This window comes from Phyllopteryx taeniolatus, chromosome 6 (genome assembly GCF_024500385.1).
Source record: "Phyllopteryx taeniolatus isolate TA_2022b chromosome 6, UOR_Ptae_1.2, whole genome shotgun sequence".
Taxonomy (NCBI): Eukaryota; Metazoa; Chordata; class Actinopteri; order Syngnathiformes; family Syngnathidae; genus Phyllopteryx; species Phyllopteryx taeniolatus.
In genome coordinates this window covers 2,693,618-2,715,776 of record NC_084507.1, presented here as the reverse complement: position 1 = coordinate 2,715,776, position 22,159 = coordinate 2,693,618, and the positions used below count along the sequence as shown (strand labels likewise).

The 22,159-nt window shown below is 40.8% G+C and overlaps 1 protein-coding gene across 1 annotated transcript; it reads right to left on the bottom strand.

Moving 5' to 3' along the window:
- Nucleotides 1–1,243: 1,243 nt before the first annotated feature.
- LOC133479005 (14-3-3-like protein) lies at nt 1,244–20,783 on the bottom strand. Its single transcript, XM_061775386.1, has 6 exons — nt 20,624–20,783; nt 11,531–11,842; nt 4,303–4,426; nt 3,556–3,719; nt 2,866–2,961; nt 1,244–2,128 (listed from the first exon to the last, which is right to left on the bottom strand). Exons 2-6 carry the CDS (start codon nt 11,831–11,833, stop codon nt 2,093–2,095), a joined length of 723 nt encoding a protein of 240 aa, XP_061631370.1. The 5' UTR covers nt 11,834–11,842; nt 20,624–20,783; the 3' UTR covers nt 1,244–2,092.
- Nucleotides 20,784–22,159: the final 1,376 nt, after the last annotated feature.

The window sequence follows — 22,159 nt, the reverse complement described above, 5'->3', positions numbered from 1 at the left end:
ACAGCTCTCTCAATGTTTGTCAGCTGCTGTTGATACCCTCGGCCGACTTATTCGATGTCTGTTGCTCAGTACACCAGTAGTTTTATTTTTCAGGACATTCCAAATTGTTGTACTGGCTATCTTTGTGCAAATAGCTCTGTTCGATTTTCCCTCTTCTCTCAGCTTCAAAATGGTTTTCTTTTCTCCCATATGCAGCTCTCTGGTCTTCATGTCTGACTAACAGCAAATGCAGTTTTCACAGGTGAAACCCAAAGCCAAAAACGAGCACTAATGTTTCACCAATCAAACAAAAAGACAACGCCTGAACAAAAAGAAACCCCAGTCAGTCACATCTTGCAATATTTTTTCCCACTTGAAAAGTGGGTGGCTTCAAACACAACACATTGAGATGTAAATACCATGAAATAAAAGCTGGAATTCTCAACTTTTGTCTCAGTCATCTTTTGATCTGTAACCCAAATGTCTCCAGTATACAACAACAAAGGAATTGACCTTGCCGTTCCAATGCTTTTGGAGGGGACTGAATTTATGTTCACAGGCGGCACAGTATATGACTGGTGAGCACAGCTGCTTGACAGTTCTGGGGACCTGGGTTCAAATCTGGCCTCCCCTGTGCAGCATTTGCATTTTCTTCCTGCGCCTGTGTGGGGTTTGTCCAGGTACTCCCGGTTTCCTCCCACATCCCAAAAACATGCATGGTAAGTTAATTGAAGACTAAATTACCCGTAGATGTGAATGTGAGTACGTACGAATGGTTGTTTGTCTATATGTGCCCTGCGATTGGCTGGCAACCAGTTCAGGGTGTACCCGGCCTCTTGCCCAAGAGAGAGCTGGGATAGGCTCCGGCATGCCCGCAACCCTAGTGAGGACAAGCGGTATGGAAAATATGTTCGCTTTACATTTGAAAAACATGCTCAGACACAAGTTTTTATCTAAATTGTTGTCTTTGTAAGCTTATCAAACCATGGGTTGTTTAGGTAGTTGCCGTACAACTTCCACTGCATTTTGAATAACCAGACTTTGATCAGCAAAGCAGTGTTCAACATTTCACTGATGTGATATTAAGTTTGTGGTTTTCCCAGTATTTTTAATCATACCACTAACACTCTACAAATGACACATTGATTAACAATGCCATGTACAACTGAAAATACTCTATTCATTGAAAACAATTAGTCCTGTGGACTAAATACTGTGCAATTAAAAACACTGCCCCAGTCAACCGAAATTGCTAGTTTGTGGATGAATTAAAACTTAAATTATCTTTATTGAACTTACACATTCCCCCTCAAAAAAAAACATTTGAGTGATTCCAAATCAAGCGGACAAAACTATCCAACCTGACAAAAACCTCTCACATCACAATCTGTTTGCCCAATATATGCATTTTAGATTGACAAAAGGGATAGTAAAATGGAAAGTAGAAAAAGGTAAGCATTTTTTTCTCTGTGCCTAAATGAAAACCAGTAAAAAGGTGTGGACTCCAAACTTTGTAACTTATACAATAAAATATAGAAAGAAAATTTCAAGCATTGGACAGTGATGGAATGTAACCTGTGAGTTGCGACTTGGCTGTCCTTTTTGTCTTGTTTTGTTGACTGCTTTCATTCCTCTAATTAGAGCAGCTGATGTCTCCTCTTGTGAAGAGATAATTGTGATATTCACATTAACCACAAGAAGGTAAGAAAACCAAGATCCCTCACATGAATGAGATGCTGTACACACACAGTATAACTGCACTCTTATTTTGAAGGCTTGAAAGCCTGCTATCTGACCCACCACCGTTAAAGTATAAAACTTACTTGCCTCAGACAAAAAAAAGTACTTAGATTAGCAGCCAAGAACACACACCCATTAAATTCCAAATGTACCCTATACTGTACCCCCAGCCTCATAATTTCTACAAAAGAAAAAAAATGTAAACCCATATGAGTGACATGAGTTTTAACAGAGCTGAATACAAAATTCATTTTGGTGAGCTCTGGAGAACAATGACATTATTATGTTGGTCTCAGTGTTTGATGGTCTTGATAAAGATGAGTCAGGGTGATGGCAGGTGGACAAAGGACAAAAGGTTTTGCTCTCTGGGCTTCTATACATCCTCACATTGGTTGTCAGAATTCCACAACTGAGAAAAGAGGTACAAAAAATGGATGCGAGGAGAGGGCAGAGAAGGGGAGATAGAAAAACAATATTAATTGGAAAGCATTTCTATTTATTCATTTATTTTTTTACAGTCCCCCTTTCCATGCAACTGTGGTAGGTGACAAGTGGTTCGAGTACATTGTAAGCTGGACCTTGGCTATCCCACTCCCAGCTACAGAAGCTGGCTCGAGGGCAGTGTAATATCACCTCTATGGCAGGGAAGCAGCTGGTGCGCGATGTCGAGAGGATTTGAGTAGACAGGGCGTGATTGGGAGGAACCTCCCACCCCCATCTGAACCTGAGTGGTTATTACTTATCAGACTTCTGTGATTGTCACTGACTGTCCATAACAAACATCATGTTCAGGCATAAGAGTGTCCCATATGTGCACTGGGCATCAGGACATCCTAAACCAGTTTGATAAATCAACTTTGTGGGCATGTCATCGGACTTACTGCCGTATGTCTTAGAAACTCACATTTGGAGTTTTCCTCAGTGATCACAATGGTAATACAACACAAGACAAAAATAGGCTAAATATGGTCACACTTTATATATATATATATATTAGCCTTGTATTAATGTAGCTTGGGAAATAAACATTTTAAAAAAGTTACAACCAGTATTTTTAGAATGTTGATGGAACACATCAATAACATGGGTTTAATGAATGAATAATAAATGCATCTGTGGTTCAGCTTTGCAAATTAAGAAACTTACTGTCAAGTTGTCTCTCAGTAGCTGCATGATAAGTGTACTGTCTTTGTATGAATCGTCATTCAGCGTTTCCAGCTCTGCAATGGCATTGTCAAAAGCCTGCAAGATTGAATAACAGTTTTAAAGGTTGGTTTCCTCTGTCATTCATCAGTAGAACTACCTGTCTGTTTGGGGCCAGCTTTTTGCACATGCATGCATTGTGTGCAAAGCATCACATTAAGTAAAAATTTTAACAGTACAGTATACAAAAATTAAATCCTCAAAACATTACAGGGTAGGTTTCAATTAGAGGTGCAACAATTTATCATTATCAGACCTTGCATCTCAACAGTAAATATTCTGATTTCTGCAGTCCTCCATGAAAGCAGACTGATTATCTTCGTGTTTGGTTTAAAAAAAAAAGACATCTGCATTTTGGAAAACAATGGTCAACATTTTCCCTATTTTCTGACATGTTCCCAACCAAACCAGTAACTGAATCATAATCAGTTCATGTTTGTGCATTTTCTGCAATTTGAAGGAATGTCCTATTTTATTAATAAAGGACAGGAAATTAAGTTTTTTGTCCAATTGATTGATCGAAAAAATAATCCACAGATTAATCGATTGTTAAAATAATCATTAGTTGCAGCCCTAGTTTGAATCATAGAATACAAAACTATTAACAACAAAACATTTATCAAGAATTCTTACAGTTTGAGCCAGTTGGCAGGCCTTTTCAGGCGAGTTGTGAATCTCATAGTAAAAAACGGAGAAATTGAGTGCAAGACCAAGACGGATTGGGTTTGTGGGCTGCATGTGTTGTGTGCTGGTGTCAAAAGCCTCTTGGTAGGCTTGTTCGGAGTCTTTGATGATTTCTGAAGTTAAAATAAAGATGACATACGTTACAACATTGAATGTAAATATATCTATCAACTACAATATTCAGTTTATCATGAATACATGACACAAAATAACACTCAGTAATGGATAGTACTAGAAGAGCTTGGTCTTTGTTTGTGGTCACTTGATGCCAAATAGGTAAACAGTGAGAAATGAGACAATGTTGATTTTCGTTTCAAAAGCTGCTGTGCACCGAAACATGCTAATGAAAACAATGTTTGTGTGTAAGATCCCCTACGGCGGAAAACACATTGTTATCAACCTACAACCCTACATCAATAACTACAGTATTACAAAAATGTCTGAAATGTGCAGCAAACACCATAACCCCCCCCCCCCCACACACACAAACACTTGTAAAACAACTTGAACATTGGGTGGTAGCTTGAGCACAGTAAACACTGTTGTGTGAGTGCCCCTGAAACATTTTATTTAACTAATACATCATTACACACCACCTACCTTTCACCTTGAATTACACACAAAAGAATAAGAAATATGAACATTGAAACACAACCACATTCACAGATTGTTTAACCGTGGTAAGTCCTCACATACCCTGCTTGTCATCCCCCGTTGCCACTTCGGCCTGGTAGCGGTGGTAGTCACCTTTCATTTTCAAATAGAAGACTTTGCTCTCCGGCGAAGTGGCTTTTGGAATGAGATGAACTTTCAAGAGATCCTGCGCAGAGTAAGAATGTAGGAAAAACACTGTAATTTGTAAATAATTAAGTGTCTATACATTTCAGAAATGAACACATCAAATCATTGTTTGTACAAAGTGAATACCTGTGGTGCTTTATCCAAAAGAATCACCCCTAATTTGATAAAGCATTGCCAAATAAGCCAGCCACGTCCAATATTGTATATTTATTTGTGTGTACACTGAACATGTGAAGGCATACAGGTTGCCCGCAGTCCACATGCAACATCAAACAACAGTCCAAAGATTTGGTCTTAGCCATTCTGTTTTTAGCTGTTTTTATTTGGATCATTATCCTGTTGGAAGACTAATGACCTGCAACTGAGACCAAGCTCTCTGAGACTAGGCAGCAGAATACCTTGATAGTCTTGAGATTTCATCATATCCTGCACAGATTCAAGACACCCTATGCCAGATGTAGGAGTGCAGCCTCAGAACATAACAGAGCCTCCTCCATGTTTAAACATAGAGAGAGAGTTCTTTTCTTTGTATGCTTCATTTTTGCATCTGTGAACACAGTTGATATGGCTTGCCAAAAAGCATGTTTTGTCTCATCTTTCCAAAGGACATTCTCCAAGAAGCTTTGTTGGTTGTCAATGTCCATTTTAGCAAATTCCCGTACTGCTTTTTTTCCTTTCAAGAGTGATGTCTTATGTCATCATCCATGAAGTCAATTTTGATGCCAGCAACAAAAGATGGTGTAATCTGACACTGATTTACCTTGACCGTTAATTTCACCTTTAATTTCTTTGAACATTGTTCTGGGATCTTTGGTTATTGTTGGTATTGCGTGTCTCTTCAATTTGTCATGGATTTTCCTTTTTTTGGCCACGTCCAGGTAGGTTGGCTACAGTCCCGTGGACGAGCCTAAACCTTTGAATAATCTGCGACTCAAGTCACAGAAACATCAAGCTGCTGGGAGATGGTGCTATAGCCTTTACCTTTAACATGCTTGAGAATTTTCTTTCTTATCTCCTAAAACAACTCTCTCCTTCGCTTTCTGTGGTCCGTGTGTTTAGGGTATTACATACCATGTCACCAAACAACACAGTGACTACTTGTCACCCTTTAAATAGGCAGACATACTGAAAGTTGGAAGACATCTGTGATGCTAATTAGAGGACACACCTTAGTTTTAACATGTCCCTATAGTCAAATTAATTCCAACACACTTTAGTTTAACATGTCCGTATGATAAAATTATTTTCAGTCTTTTTAGGGGTACCATAATTTTTGTCCAGGCTTGTTTTATCAGTTTGTTTTTCCAGTTTAAAGTTATTTCAGTGACCATTGGGGGTTTTTCTTTCAAAGAGGGGTTTTACCACGAATCCAGCTCAGAAACTTGAGTTCCTGGTAGCAAAAGGTCACTGTGGCCCATGTGGTTTGTGTTTCCATCGCACTTATTAGGTTAGGGTAGCTTAAGCAAATGAGGCTGATGCTGCTCATTACTGACACCTACTGGATCTAAAAAATGCTGGTATTTCAAGCTTTTGATGTCTTATTTTATATTGTAATCTAAATTTCAAATATTTTTTATACCTTTAAAACCTAACCCTTTATCCAGGTGAGGTAATTGTAATTCTCATTTGTAATGCCAACCTGGTTGCAGACAGTCTTAACAGTAGGGAGTTTTATTATATACAGGTACAATAAATTTTCGATAAATTAGAATATGTTCTATTTTATTGAGATGACATACCTAAATAGATTGTGCAACAGAAGCTTGCAGATGACTATCGATGTGATTTATCAGCTGGAAAATGCAATAGGGACATGAGGTTGCAGCCTTACACAGTTCCAATACAAATGTGAGAACAATAAATCACATCTATCCAGGTGAGTCAACTGAGAAGTGATTCTCATTTGCAATGCCAACCTGGCTGCAGACAGTCTTTGCAGTAGAGTATTTTATTATATACAGGTACATTTCAATAAATTTGAATATATTTATTCTATTTTATCGAGATGACATACAGTGGGGCAACAAAGTATTTAGGCATCCACCAATTATGCAAGTTCTCCCACTTAAAAAGATGAGTGGGCTGTAATTTTCATCATATACCTGACCTGAGAGACATATATGACATAATGAGGGGGGGGGGGGGGGGATTCCAGGCGGAGGAGCACCAGCTCTACTCTGACCCCCTCCCAAATGACGAGCTTCTCCCCCTACCTCTAAGGGAGAGCCCGGACACCCTGCAGAGGAAACTCATTACGGCAGCTTGTATCCAGGATCTTGTTCTTTCAGTCACGAGCTATAGGTGAGGGTAGGAACGTAGATCGACTGCTAAATTGAGCTCTTCGCTTTAGCTGCTTCTTCATCCCAACGGACCGATACAAAGTCAGCATCACTGCAGACGCTGCACCCATCCGCCTGTCGATCTCCTGTTCCATTCTTCACTCATTTGTGAACAAGACCCCAAGATACTTCAACTCCTCCACTTGGGGCAGAATCTCATTCCCGACCTGGAGAGGGCAGTCCACCCTTTTCTGACTAAGGACCATGGTCTCAGATTTGGAGGTGCTGATTTTCATACCAACTGCTTCACACTCGGCTTGCGAACTGCTCCAGTGAGAGTTGGAGATCATGCCTTGATTAACCCAACAGAACCACATCATAAGGAAAAAGCAGAGATGCAATACTGAGGCCACCAAACACGACCCCCTCTACACCTTGGCTACGCCTAGAAATTTTGTCCATAAAAGTTCTGAACAGAATCGGTGACAAAGGGCAGCCTTGTCGGACTGGAAACGAATCAACCTTACTGCCAGCAATGCGGAACAAACTCTGACACTGGTCGTACAGGAACCAAACAGCCCGTAACAGGGAGATCGGTACCCCATACTCCCGAAGCAACCCCCACCCCCCCAGGACTCCCCGAGAGACACGGTCGAACGCCTTCTCCAAGTCCACAAAACACACGGAGACTGTCCATGCACCCTCGAGGACCCTGCCTCAAAGACCCCAGACTCTGTTTCCTCATGGGAAGGCGTGTCGGTGGAATTTAGGAGGTCTTCCCACCGACTCACAACGTCCCGAGTCAAGGTCAGCAGCACCCCATCCCCACGATACACAGTCTGGGGGATCCTCCAGTCCCCTGCAGAGAATTTTTTTTAAAAACATAAATTAAGCAATCTGGAAGACTGAAGAATACAATAAGGCAAATAAATAAATTAAAAATAAAATTCTTCATGAAGAAAAACGTATTTCCACCGCTCAAGTACATGTTGATGTACAAATTTAATATTAAAATTAAATTTGCCTTATTTCTTTGCTTTTTTGTTCAGCGACCCCCACCAGGAAAAACTCATCGGATCTATACGATCCACGAAAATGGCCTATTTCGAGTTTAAAACGGCGAATTTCGCTGAAAAGTGACTGATTTGCATGTATGATGGTGGACCAGAATTTCCTCTAAGCTATCCGGAAGTCGTTTTCATGGCCTCACCGAACTCCTCCAATGTTTTTGCCTCAGAGACACCAAACCTGCCATCCGCTTGGCCAGTCGGTACCCATCAGCTGCCTAGCGCCTAAGGAGTCCCAAAGGCCAAAAAGGCCCGACAGGACTCCTTCAGTTTGACGCCATCCCTCACCGCTGGTGTCCACCAACAGGTTTGGGGGTTGCCGCCACGAGAGGCACCGACCACAGCTCCGGTCGGCCGCCTCAGCAATGGAGGCTGGTCCACTTGGACTCAATGTTTGGCAGGGGATTCTGCCAAACGTTCCCAGCAGATCCTCACAATACATTTGGGCTTGCCAGGTCGGACTGGCATCTTCCCCCAGCATCGGAGCAAACACACCACCAGGTGGTGATCAGTTGACAGCTCTGCCCCTCTCTTCACCCGAGTGTCCAAGACATGCGGCCGCGAGTCTGATGACAAAACCACAAATTCGATTATCGAACTGCGGCCTAGGGTGTCCTGGTGCCAAGTGCACATATGGACACCCTTATGCTTGAACATGGTGTTCGTCATGGACAATCTGTGATGAGTACAGAAATCCAATAACAGAACACTGCTCAAGTTCTGATCAGGGGAGCAGTTCCTCCCAATTAAGTGTTAAATTAAAATATGTACAATTGTTTGAGACTTCACAGTTGTGTCAAGATGCCAAACAGAAAAGGGTATTTTTTTTTCTTAAGTTAAGCACATTATTTGAACACAACTTTCTATTTTTATTTCTTTGCTCTTATTGTGAAATGCAGCCCTATTTTTATTTAGTAAATGAGTGAACATTACATAGTTGTGCACATATATTCGATTACCAGAGCAGAATTTGTAAGATGTGTACAATTCTTTATTATGCTCTAATATCATCATATCAGTGGCATAAAAAGAACCCAGCAACAAAACTATCATTTATCTTGAAAATATATTGTTCTAAAGAATTTGCTTTTGTGGCAGGCATAAACACAATATATTAAAACGGAGCAAGAACAATGGATACAAATATTGTACAAACAATATAAGAGAGTCACAACTGCAATAAAAAGCTGCAATAAGTGGGACCGCGACGCAAGAACCGTGATATAGCAGAGAATTACTGTATCTGTATTCCATGATGATAAATTGCAGGGACTCATTTTTCCATTTGTTTCTGCATGTGGAGAAAGCAAATACTGCCCCCACCATATACTGAAAAAAAAAAAACAACTGAACTTTATTTTGCACTTTAAAAGTATCCATCCATCCATTTTCTGAGCCGCTTCTCCTCACTAGGGTCGCGGGCGTGCTGGAGCCTATCCCAGCTGTCATCGGGCAGGAGGCGGGGTACACCCTGAACTGGTTGCCAGCCAATCGCAGGGCACATAGGAACAAACAACCATTCGCACTCACAGTCATGCCTACGGACAATTTAGAGTCTCCAATTCATGCATGTTTTTGGGATGCCGGAGAAAACCCACACAGCCAGGGGGAGAACATGCAAACTCCACACAGGCGGGGCCGGGGATTGAACCCGGGTCCTCAGAACTGTGAGGCTGACGCTCTAACCAGTCGCCCACCGTGCTGCCCACTTTAAAAGTATAATTTGTATTTGAGATTATTTTTCATGGTTTTCTATTTTTTAGTTTTTTTTTAATCTATTGAAATGTAGAATATGCTTATGTTTAAGCAGTGGCGATGTTGCAATTTAAATATATTTTGATATTGATTTCATTTAAGTTATTTTGCAGGATCTAATTTCGATATATTTTATTCAATTGTAGTACATTCTTATTTTTAAAGTTACTTTATGTAACCCATTGGTTAATAAAAAATTGGTCAGTTTTTCTCATATTGACTGTTGGTGATTATAGTTCTCTGTTTCAGTAATATTACTTTATCAAGCCTTTTCTAACATTCCGTACTACAAAATAAGTATTATGATTATTGCTGATATCGGATCAGGCCGAGATCGGTATCGGCCAAAATTCAAGGCTACAATATCGGTATCGGATCGGAAGTGAAAAAGTTGGATCGGGACATCTCTAGTCTTTATCGATATATTCCTCAATTTCCATCATGATTGGTCAAAAGTCAGTCTGAGGGAGCGCATGGCAGCTAGCAGATGGTTAAATGTAACATGCCAAGCTCACAAACGGTTAAAAACTGAAAAGCCCAAATACTTTCATTTTATTTGTAAAGAGGGTGCTGTAGATAAGATACATTGTTCCCTGTCGCCAGCACACAAATGTAATTAAATATTGCCGAAATTTCTCACCGAAGTTTGTGGCAGGTGTTTCAGGCAGCGGGCTTTAAAAAAAAATTAAAGCAAAATAACGTTGACAAGCACAACCGCGTGGAGGCACACAAGAAAGCAGTAGATTTGGATAAAAATCCTTTAATGTTATCGGAAATATCCAAAATTACCATTGAACGGGCGCTGAGCCATGCCCCTAACAGCGAGAAGGATCGGGTGAGTAAATTCAATCGATCGGCAGTGTGTTATATGGTATATATTGTGTGTATGGCACAAGGTGGAAGGATATATGATTTTTTTTTTTTTAGGGAAAAAATCTATTTATTCCACTTTGGAATGAGGCCGTAACATAACAAAAACGTGAAAAAAGTGAAGCGCTGTGAATACTTCCCGGGTTTATGGTAGAAAAGCGTAAAATTAGACAGTCATTTAGTACTTCGTGAAACTTTTAGTCAAATTACTGCCTAAAACAGCGTGTTGAAAAATTGCCACACAAATCTCATCAATTGCAAGAGAAAAATAATTTTACATAGCAATAATTGCTATAAGAAAATTAGTATTTCAGACCCTGAAACATCAAAATGCACTGTAAAAGCATGGAGTTTTTGCTTACGCCTATGTCACCAATATTAAGGGTAGTGCGCATCCTTTTCTCACCTCCATTATGATTGGATGCCAGAGTGAAGGGCTTGACAAACATAATACTGGAGAATGTACCAAAATCAGTATAAAATGTTCGAGACACGACGCATGTGTGTACATGACAAGTGCTCAAGTAAACAACAGCGGCTATTCCCAGAACTGCTCTGGCAGCGGACAATTCTGGAACTGACAGACTTAGCTCACTATGCGCAGGTGTTTTGAGTTCCAGCCGGACACTACCATTTCTGCAGAGTTTGTCCGTGAAATCCAGCATCTATTGGTTCTGAGACCATTAATTTGAGGTTTTACTGTAGCAAAGTGGATGACGGAGCAAGTGCTTGTTTTGTTAGTGATGTTTGCGCTGTTACCGAGTTTGGTATGTTTCTACTTTACATTAGTGGTCAATTTCATTCTATAATTGGGACAATAAATAAAAAAAAGTGATGTGCACACAATATCCCTCATGATGTCATTAAAATGAATGTAGTTAAAGAGTGTATTGTCCACACATTTTCTTTCTATATTGCATTTTTTTTAATTTTTTTATTGTAAATGTATATTTCGTGGTTGGTATGTTGGTGAGAGGTGGGACAGAGTTCTATTTTCAAATGAACCAGAATGCCAAAGAAAGATGGTAGTCCCAAGCATACTACTTTGTATTCTTGATTTTTTTTTTCTGGTTTAAAAAGAGAACCAAGTTAATCATGACTAGTTTCACTAGCCTCAAAGAAATTTAATGTACATGACAAAATAAAGCTCACCAGAACATCCTGGCAGATTCCCTTGAGCTCAGCCTCAATTTTCTCCCGGTACTCTTTGGCTAATTCCTTTTTTCTGTCGTTTTCTGCCTTCCCCTCAATGCTGGCCAAAACACGCCAAGAAGAACGACGGCCCCCAACTACATTCTTGTAGGCCACAGAAAGCAGGTTGCGCTGCTCGCTGGTCAGTTCTACGTCATTATTTTCTGTTGCAGACTTCATCGCGGCAGCCATGTCGTCATACCGCTCCGCTTGCTCAGCCAGTTTGGCCTTTTTGATCAAGTACTCCTTGGTTTCCCCACTCATGATGGCTCACTGGAAAACAAATGCAAAAGGAAAGAGGAAGTCAAAAGCCACTCAAGGAAATACTGAACCAGACTACTGACACCCATAAAAGGTAGTGTAGCCCAAACTTTCAGCCCCAACTTTTAACACTTCATATTCCCGGTAACAGTAGATATGGAATTTATTCGCCTGTGCCTTTCAGACAGAACAAGGCATGGGGCAGTTACCGGTTTGACGGTATAACACAATTTTAAAAAGTCACTGTTTGAAAACAGATAACACTTCCACCACTGGTATGAGCTGTTTGTTTTGTTTTGTTTTTTCATCAAATAAAGTGCAGGGAGTGACACGGTGGACGACTAGTTAGAACATCTACCTCACAGTTCTGAGGCAATGGGTTCAAATTCAGCCTCTCCTGTGTGGAGTTTGCATGTTGTCCCCGTGCCTGTGCGGGTTTTCTCAGGGTAATCCGGTTTCCTCCCACATCCCAAAAACAGTCATGGTAGGTTAATTGAAGACTAAATTGCCCGTAGGTGTGAATGTGAGTGAGAGTGCGAATGGTTGTTTGCTTATATGCACTTGGCTGGCGACCAGTTGAGGGTGTACCCCACCTCTCACCCAGAGTCAACTGGGATAGGCTCCAGCACGCCCGCAACCCTAGTGAGGATAAGCAGCTTGGAAAATGGATGGATGGATGGATGGATAGATAAAGTGCAGGGCTCCGGCAGTGTGCAGACAATGCATTATAATGAATATATGATACAGTGGTGTCAAAGTGTTTGCCCACTTCCTGATTTATTTATTTTTTGCCAGGTTTGCCACACTTAAATGTTTCCCATCAAACACATTTGAATATGACTCAAAGACAACAACTAAACACAACATGCAGTTTTTAAATGTTTTTTATTATTAAGGGAGGAAAAAAAAACCCTACATGGTCCTGTGTGAAAAAGTGAGTGCCCGCCCCCTGTTAAAACATAACTAACTGCAGTTTAGCATACCTAAGTTCAATATCTCTACCCACACCCAAGCCTGATACTGCCACACCTGTTCTCAATCAAGAAATCACTTAAATGGCACCTGCCTGGCAAAGTCGACCAAAAGATCCTCAAAAGCTAGACATCATGCAGAGATCCAAAGAAATTCAAGGAAAAAATTAAGTAATTGATATCTGTCAGTGTGGAAACGGTTGTAAAGTCATTACTAAAGCTTTGGGACTTCAGCTTCCCAGGAGTGACCGACCAACCAAAATCACCCCAAGAGCGCAGCGACGGCTCATCCAAGAGGTCACAAAAGACCCCACAACAACATCCAAAGAACTGCAGGCCTCACTTGCCTCAGTTAAGGTCAGTGTTCTCCACCATAAGAAAGAGACTGGTCAAAAATGGTCTGCATTGCAGAGTTCCAAGACATAAGAACAGAACATAAGGCTCGTCTCAATTTTGCCAGAAGACATCTTGATGATCTCCAAGACTTTTGGGAAAATACTCTGTGGTCTGATGAGAAAAAGTTGAACTTTTTAGGTCTGTGTCCCATTACGTCTGGCGTAAATGTAACAGCATTTCAGAAAAAGAACAAAAAATGCGGTGGCGGTCGTGTGACGGTTTGGGGCTGTTTTGCTACTGGACCTGGAAGACTTGCTGTGATAAATGGAACCATGAATTCTGATGTCTACCAAAATATTCTGAAGGAGAATGTCCGGCCATCGGTTCGTGACCTCAAGCTGTTCTTGTTCTGCAGCAGGACAATGATCCAAAAAACACCAGCAAGTCCACCTCTGAATGGCTGAAGAAAAACAAAATGAAGATTTGGAGTGGCCCAGTCAAAGTCCTGACCTGTAGCCTATTGAGATGCTGTGGCATGACCTTAAAAGGGATGTTCATGCTCTGAAACCCTCAAATGTGGCTGAATTACAACAATTCTGCAAAGATGAGTGGGCCAAAATTCCTTCCACAGCGCTGTAAAAGACTCAATGCAAGTTATCACAAACACTCGATCGCAGTTGTTGCTGCCCAGGGTGGGCCAACCAGTTATTAGGTTTAGGGGGAAAAAAATCACGATATGATTGGCGGCTACATCCAGGATGGCTGGATGCAGCTGCCAATCGTATTGCAGCAGAACTTGTCCTGCCTCAAACTCCAGTAAGATTCATAAAATTGCAGCAGACAAGTAAGCTCAGTTTCTGCAAAATAAGTACTTTTTACTGTTAAGCTTATTAAATGTAGTTGTTATCACATCTATAATTTTGTTAAGTCTTCCACCCTTGTATACATCTGTTCAAAATCATAACATTTTTTAATACAGCATGCAGGCTCTCTTGGGGTTTTGTGACTATTTGTGTTGTATGGAGAGACAGCATGTGTATGCATAAAGTAAACACTCAGGTCGACCCGACACTGGCTCCTAATGAGCGTGGAAGTATGCATCAACATTGAAATAATAGAATCCATATTGTAGCATTATTTGATATTTAATGTAATAGTAGTATTAAGTGTGGTGGTATTTGTTTTAACAAAAGTAATTAGTAATCATGTAATGCTGTTTAACTTTTTTTTTTTTTAAATCCAGTACTATATTTCTAAAGCACATTTAATTTGCAGCAGCAGTTAACTTTTAGATTTAGGGTAAATTTACATGTCTGTCCTTATTTTTCTTTTTAGTGCATTAGTTACACTGGCAGTAAATGAACATTCACATCGAAGTGAGCATGTCCCCAAAAACACTTGAGCAGCTTGTATGTTTAAACCAACTTAAGTTATTGCATTTAATTTTGAAGTGTTTTTTATTTATTAATTTATTTTAAACTGAAAAATACATTTGTGTGATTGTTCTCCTGTAGGTTTATACATTTAATACAGATTGCATATATTTTAGTTTCATTTTGAATTTTTTTTGCAGAAAGGATTCAAGTATTTTATATTGTTCAACTGCAAGTTTCGCTCACTTAAGGTACTGTATTTATTTTTGATTTGAACTAAAAATGGTATGTTTACTAATGTACCAAATATTACGTATATATTTGGTTTGAAAATAAAAGACTATTCAATAGAAAAAATGTATTTACCCAGCGATTTCAAAAATTATACATCTTAGAGCAGTAATTGCACTACTGCGATTTTTCCTCTCTTTGGCGACAGAGGTGATGCTGGGAAACTTATAATAAATCTGCACAGAGACACGAACAATTAGCACCGATGCACAATTAATGCCTGGCAACATTTGATTTCAACAATGTAAAAGAGGCAAGGACTCAGAATTCACTTGTTAACCAGTGTATTTAATGAATCACTGATATTTGTGAGGACACCTATTAATTGGTCAAGGCAGTCATTTATGCCGCCTATTGCCCTCACAATCTCTTCTTGTGACTCCAGCACAAAACGGGTGAGGACACGGCCAGCCGGAAGGGCAGCAGCAGCAGCCGGTTGTTGGCGTGTAATTGCGTCGGAGAAGCTGGGGATGGCGGAGGAGACTCCAGGAATCGTGGACGAATCGAATCCTCCGCGTCTGTGACACCAGTGGTGTCAGGGACGATGGAGGAATCCTCCACGTGTGTGACACCAGATACACTGGGGATGGTGGACGAATCCTCCGAACATGTAGCACATGGCTGCGACTGCGTCTTCTCCTGTGTATTAAAATAATAAATTGAGTAATCAAACAGAGTCAAAGTTTTTGATATTCTCTTTGATATGCTGACATGCTTCTATTTGAAATCAAAAGATTACAAATACCATGCATACAACATTTACGCATGAACCTTTATCTCATAGGGCTGAGTGTAGGTTACTGTATGAACACATTTATGAGTTATAAAAATACTTGGGATTTACCTTGGGGGTAATCAGTCAGCTACATGTGCTCCCACCACCCTTGAGAGAGCAGTGTCACCCATGATTGCAGCAGCTCTCTCCTTGAACTGGGTAAGGCCCTGCGCCCCGGTTCCTCCGCCTGTTTTCCCCCACACTTTGGCGGTGGGTAGCGGTCCTCCGCTTCACATCCACCTTTATGTCTGACCACTTCTTTTTTTAGTTCAGGGTGTGTGCAGTCTTCAGACCCCACAGCATTGACAGCCGCACACACGCTGTCCCATTTACTCCTCTTTCACTTGTTGTTGACCCCGGAGGACAGTGTGCCAAAGAGGATTTTCTTGCGCGCTTCCACTTCATTGAGCAGCGTCTCAATTTTCAATAGCTTGCTCATTTTCTTTTTTTTATGGTCATGCAGAGATTGGGATCAAAGGTGCACAGGTCATTTAAATATGATTTGCATAGTTAAATATGGGCGTGGACAGGGAGGGGTCGACTACTCCAACATGTGCGCTCAATTCTATGTTGATTGGGATGTACAAAGGTAATGTGCTTGGATTCATGCGTACGCACATGTTCATACATCTGGATACGTTTTCTGAATTTGAGCGTACGCCATGTGTCCGTAGTAAATCCACGCAAGTCTTTGAACATGAGGCCCCTGGTCTCCTCTTCTGCCATTGACGTCACACCAGGACATGGGGGCACCTGGATTTTGGCGATGAAAAGGGGTGTTCCGAAGGCAATTGGTTATTAACCAAATTGGTTATTAAAATGGATTGATATTGGAAAGGACTGCCAATTTCATTTTTTAAATCAAAAAAATACATAGTCAACGTTTGTGAAATATGGACCACAAAGACCTCATGCCTCCTTTAATCATGTTGCAGCTTGCATGTTTGTTGCATCACTCACAATTACGTCAATACCACACATCGCGTATATGATTATGGCACAGCCCAAGTGATGAGGTGCTGAAACATTTAACCATCTCTCTGGATTCTCTTGCCATTAAGTCTTGTATTGCTTTAGAACATCAATATTGTAGAATAAATAATTAACTGTCTTTAAATATCAAATATTGATCTTAATAGTCGTGTATTTTCCATTTTGTACATGTTCATGTAATGTGTCCTCTACATTTAACCCACTACAGTATAACACACTGGAACAGGGGCTGCGACTCGTAGAGCACAGGAGCAGGTTTTATTTTTAGTGTTTTGTGCCTTGCTCAAGGCTATCGCAAAATGTATATATTATTGATCCCCCCAATATGCACTGGGACACAGGGACATCATAAATAAAATACTTTTCAATGCAATGGTAAATAGAATTGGGCTGAGAGGTCCTTGGAAGAAATTAGTCCTGAGACTTTGGAAGAAGTCAGGACACAGCCAAGAAACACATTTACACAAAAGGCAAGTACTGAATCTCAAGACAAGCCAAACCTAAACTCCAGCGTGACGAAACAGAGCTTAAGTCTTGAATCTTTGCAGGCGTAACACAGTAATTTTCGTTGTGTTTAAAAAATACAAATAAAAAGACAGCTGTACTTGTATTATATGCTTCACCTTACTGGGTGCTGATATATCCACTTGACCCTAGTTTTCACTGTGTTAGAGGATTGCAGATGGTGGCTCATGATACAACCTGCAAATAAAGTTAAGAACCGTCTGAAAACGTCTCGCCTCCTCATTGAGCCGAGAGACAGCTACAGTAGAGGAGGATATCATATGACTGTAAAGCAGACATGCCCAAAGTCCGGCCCCCGGGCTAAATCCGGCCCGTGTTCATATTTCCACTGGCCCGAAGCCTCTGTCATAAAACCAATAATATGTGGCCCGGCAGTACAAAATACATGCACAATTTTATATTTCACCACAGGATGGCAGTAAACTTGTGGCTGAACTCTCATGGGGCCGTTTTGCGCATGATCTGTTTTTTGCCCATTTCTAAAATGGCAACTGGAAGTAAGAAAAGGAAAGTTGATAGCGAGGGCCGACGTTTCCAGAACAAAAGGAAGTCTGAATATTTTTTCACTGAGTTTAGAAACAACTGTCTAATTTGCCAAGAGACTGTGGCTGTGTTCAAGGAGTTCAATATAAAGAGGCACTACCAGACGGAACATGCTAATTACGACAAGCTAACTGGGAACGAACGCAGTGAAAAATTTAAGCAACTGGAAGCTGGTTTAACGGCACAGCAACACTTTTTCACAAGAGCCAGTGAGTCGAATGAAAATACAACAAAGGCAAGCTATGAGGTGGCAACGCTGATTGCCAAGCACTGCAAACCTTTTACTGAGGGTGAATTTATTAAAGACTGTGTGATGAAAATGGTGGAGAACATTTGTTCTGAGAAAAAGCAACAGTTCGCCAATGTTTTCCTGGCTCGTAGCACTGTGTCACAAAGGATCGAAGAAGTTTCTTGTGATATTAAGAGACAGTTGGACGCAAAAGGAGTGGAGTTTGAATTTTTTTCGTTAGCCTGTGACGAAAGCACAGATGCATCCGACAGCGCTCAGTTACTGATTTTTTTTTTTAGAAGAGTGGACAGTGAAATGAACATGCGTGAAGAGCTACTTGACCTCCAGAGCCTTAAGGACCAAACAAGAGGGAAAGATTTATTTGCTTCTGTTTGTTCCGCCGTACATGACATAAAATTAAAGTGGAATAAAATCACGGGGATTATTACGGATGGCGCACCTGCCATGGTTGGCTAGCACAGTGGATTATCAACCCTAGTGTGTAACAAAGTAAGCGAAGAAGGAGGTAAAGCTATAAAACTCCATTGTATTATTCACCAACAAGTTCTATGTGCCAAACATCTGAAATATGATCACGTTATGAAACCGGTGATAAAGGCTATTAATTATATTCGCTCCAAAGCCCTGTGACACCGCCAGTTTCAACAATTTCTACTGGATATCCACGCTGAATACGGAGATGTTGTGTATCACACTGATGTAAGATGGCTCAGTCGGGGTCTGCACTGCAGCGTTTCTACTCACTCAAAGAGGAAATTGGACAATTCTTGGCAAAAAAGGGACAACCGATGCCAGAACTAACCGATCCTGTTTGGCTGTCTGATTTTGGATTTTTAGTTGACATAACCCGACATCTTAACAACCTGAACACGAGCCTTCAGGAGCAAAATGCATTGATAAGCCAACTGTATTCACATATTAAAGCCTTTCGGATCAAGCTGCTACTTTTCATAACCCACCTGTCACAAACGCAGCCCAATACCACACATTTCCAATCTCTGCAATAAATAATGACTCGTTTTCCAGCGCACAATATCAGTGCGCAAATAAGGAGGTATGCCGCAAACATCTCATCTCTGACTGAGGAGTTTCAACAGCGTTTCAGGGATTTTGCAACTATTGAAAAGGAGATCATGCTTTTTTCTTCTCCCGTTTCCGTGGATCTCAGTGACGTTCCAGCCCACCTGCAGTTGGAGCTCATTGAGCTGCAGTGTGACACGGAGTGTCGCAGCCGGTACCAACAACTCCCTCTTGTCAACTTTTACCAACAGCTGGATAAAGACAGGTTCCAAGAGATTCGTAAATTTGCTAAGAAAATGTTGAGCTTGTTTGGCTCGACATACTTGTGTGAGAAGACATTCTCAGTCATGAACATGAATAAGAACCGCGTGAGGACAAGACTAAGTGACTCCCACCTGCGTGACATCTTGCGCATTAAAACCACCGCTTTTGAGCCAGACCTGCCCCATTTACTGCAGTCGAGATCTCAGTATCACCCTTCACATTAATGCAAACATGTTTGTTGATTCTGATGAATAAAGTTTGAGTCAAATTTCATAAAAATACTTTATTTTGCATTTCATTAATTTGTATTTTAACCTTCATTTATCCAGGACAGACAGTTATAAGATCTACCTAGCAGCAGACAGCATAGTAAAACAAAGTAAAATAAAAATACAAAAAAGCATTCCCCTCATCGGTAGCATGTAAAATTAATGCAGGCCCGCATGACAATTTTTTTTTACAGCAATGTGGCCCCTGAGCCAAAAAGTTTGGGCCCCCCTGCTGTAAAGTAAATAGTACGACTGTAACATGGCGGTTTAGACAAATGACGTACTGGAAATCCATTTACATACTTGTCCAAGCCTTCCGTACAAAACACAAATCTTCCCCCCCCCCCACTCTTTTCCCGCATATATACACCACACCCATCCCCACACCTGCGTCTCGTCCAACAAGCTACGTGCAAAATGGAAAACTTTTAGGCCCAGGCTTTAACCCACTCGAAGGCCAATCAACGATTATAATTACACAAACTACCTCCCGTTCTAAAGCAAGTTATGAACGGACATATCATCGACAACAGCGTAATGTACGCGATAACATTAGCCCTCTCGTAACCCCTTTACAGAATGGCACCGGCTATTTCCTGAAAGTGACCTCAGCAAACTGGCAACGTTTAACATTCGGGCCATAGGGTTGCAGATACTACAAATGGCTTTTCTGACACATTAATCGTAACCAACTCACGCACAATCTATAAACTATTTCCAAAGCAAAAACATTTGTCAAAGCGTTACAAAGGTTGTTTGAACAGTTACGGTCTGTTCTCTCCAAGCGTACAACTAACGTCTTGTTGTTCAAAATGACGTTAGAAAATTTCAAGATCTCAAATCATATAGAATAACGAATAATTCAATGTAAGAATTAGCTACAAATACATAACCACCAAAAACCAACTTGGTTTTCTTCGTAGTGTGGTGTACTACTGTTGAGTTAGCATACACAGCCCAACAGGTCCTATATTCTCGTTGAAAGCAGCTAATAGACCTCTCAATTGTAGTGGAGCTAGCCATTGTTCCTGGTCTGCTTATTGTCGGCGCTTTTCCGGCAAACCCAAGGTCAGTTACAGAAAGCGAGGACAATTTGTCGCTCCATTATCACACGGCGAAAGTCAAGCAGTCGCCTGTGCTAAGGCGACAATGCAGTCGCAATACGTTTTCTGTCTATTCCTACCTGTGTAATGGCTGATAGCAGCGGCTTTGCCTTTCAACTTCCAGCTGCTTCTCAGCGTTGTCAGTGCGAACAGTCGACGGCGTTTACTTTTCCTTCCAATTCCACTCGTTCAAGGCGCTGCCCGTACAAGGGTGGATGACGTCGACATCACCATAGCAACCAAGCGGTAAGCATCTTGGGAGTTGAAGTTTCAATAGCAATAGCACAGTAGGTACTGGACTACTACTACTACTACTACTACTACTACTACTACTACTACTACTACTACTACTACTACTACTACTGAGGGCCCCAAGAAGGAAGGAGGTCCCACTTTAACTTCCATCCATCCATTTTCTATACCGATTTATCCTTTATCCGGGCGTGCTGGAGCCAATCCCAGCTATCTTCGGGCGAGAGGCCAGCCAATCGCAGGGCACATATAAACAAACAACCATTCGCTCACAGTCACGCCTAAGGGCAATTTAGAGACTTCAATCAACCTACCATGTATGTTTTTTGGGATGTGGGAGGAAACCGGAGTGCCCGGAGAAAACCCATGCAGGCACGGGGAGAACATGCAAACTCCTCACAGGCGGTGCCGGGATTTTAACCCCAGTCCTCAGAACTGTGAGGCAGATATGCTAATCTGTCGTTCACCGTGCCACCCCACTTTAACTTATTTTTGAAATATTTTCAAATTAACAAAGTGTGATACCTTGAAACATTTAAATGTATTCCCAATTTTATTTCAACTTTTTTTTTGACAAACTTTCATTTAACCTTTTTTTGTTTGCATTTAGAAAAAGAATAAAAACATAAAACGTGTGATGTCTTTCCTTTTGTTACATTATTATCTTCAATTTTAAAAAACTGTAACTTTCTCACTAGCTTTTCATGCGGGCTGTGTTTAATTATCTTATTACAATATGCGGCTGGCCATTAAAAAATGTGCAGTGGGCTATAAATGGCCTTGGGACAGAATTTGGACACTCCACAGTACTTGAATTGAAGTTAACTTGTTAGATCAGAGGAGGACAAACTTTTTCTTCAAAGGGCTGCATAGAGAAAAATTGAAGACTACAAGGGCCACTTTGCCATTCTCAAGTTTAATTTAGTCAACATGCTAGAACCAATCAATCAAACGATTGATCTACAATCTACAACCCTAATTCCTATGAAATTGGGATGTTGTGTTGAACATAAATAAAAACAGAATAAATAATTTGCAAATCATGTTCAACCTATATTTAATTTAATACACTACAAAGACAAGATATTTAATGTTCAGGCTGATAAACTTGATTGTTTTTTGCAAATAATCATTAACTTAGAATTTTATGGCTGCAACACATTCCAAAAAAGCTGGGACAGGTGGCAAAAAAGACTGAGAAAGTTGAGGAATGCTCATCAAACACCGGTTTGGAACATCCCACAGGTGAACAGGCTCATTGGGAACAGGTGGGTGCCATGATTGGGTATAAAAGGAGCTTCCCTGAATTGCATTCATATTCAAAGATGGGGCGAGGTTCACCTCTTTGTGAACAAGTGCGTGAG

Coding starts and splice junctions, on each gene's coding strand:
- LOC133479005 (XM_061775386.1), bottom strand. CDS start 11,833: ATGAGTGGGGAAACCAAGGAGTACTTGATCAAAAAGGCCAAACTGGCT. Junction 2,962..3,555: donor CCTGCCAACTGGCTCAAACT/GTAAGAATTCTT, acceptor TCAATCTTGCAG/GCTTTTGACAATGCCATTGC. Junction 2,129..2,865: donor TACTGAGAGACAACTTGACA/GTAAGTTTCTTA, acceptor CTCTTTTCTCAG/TTGTGGAATTCTGACAACCA.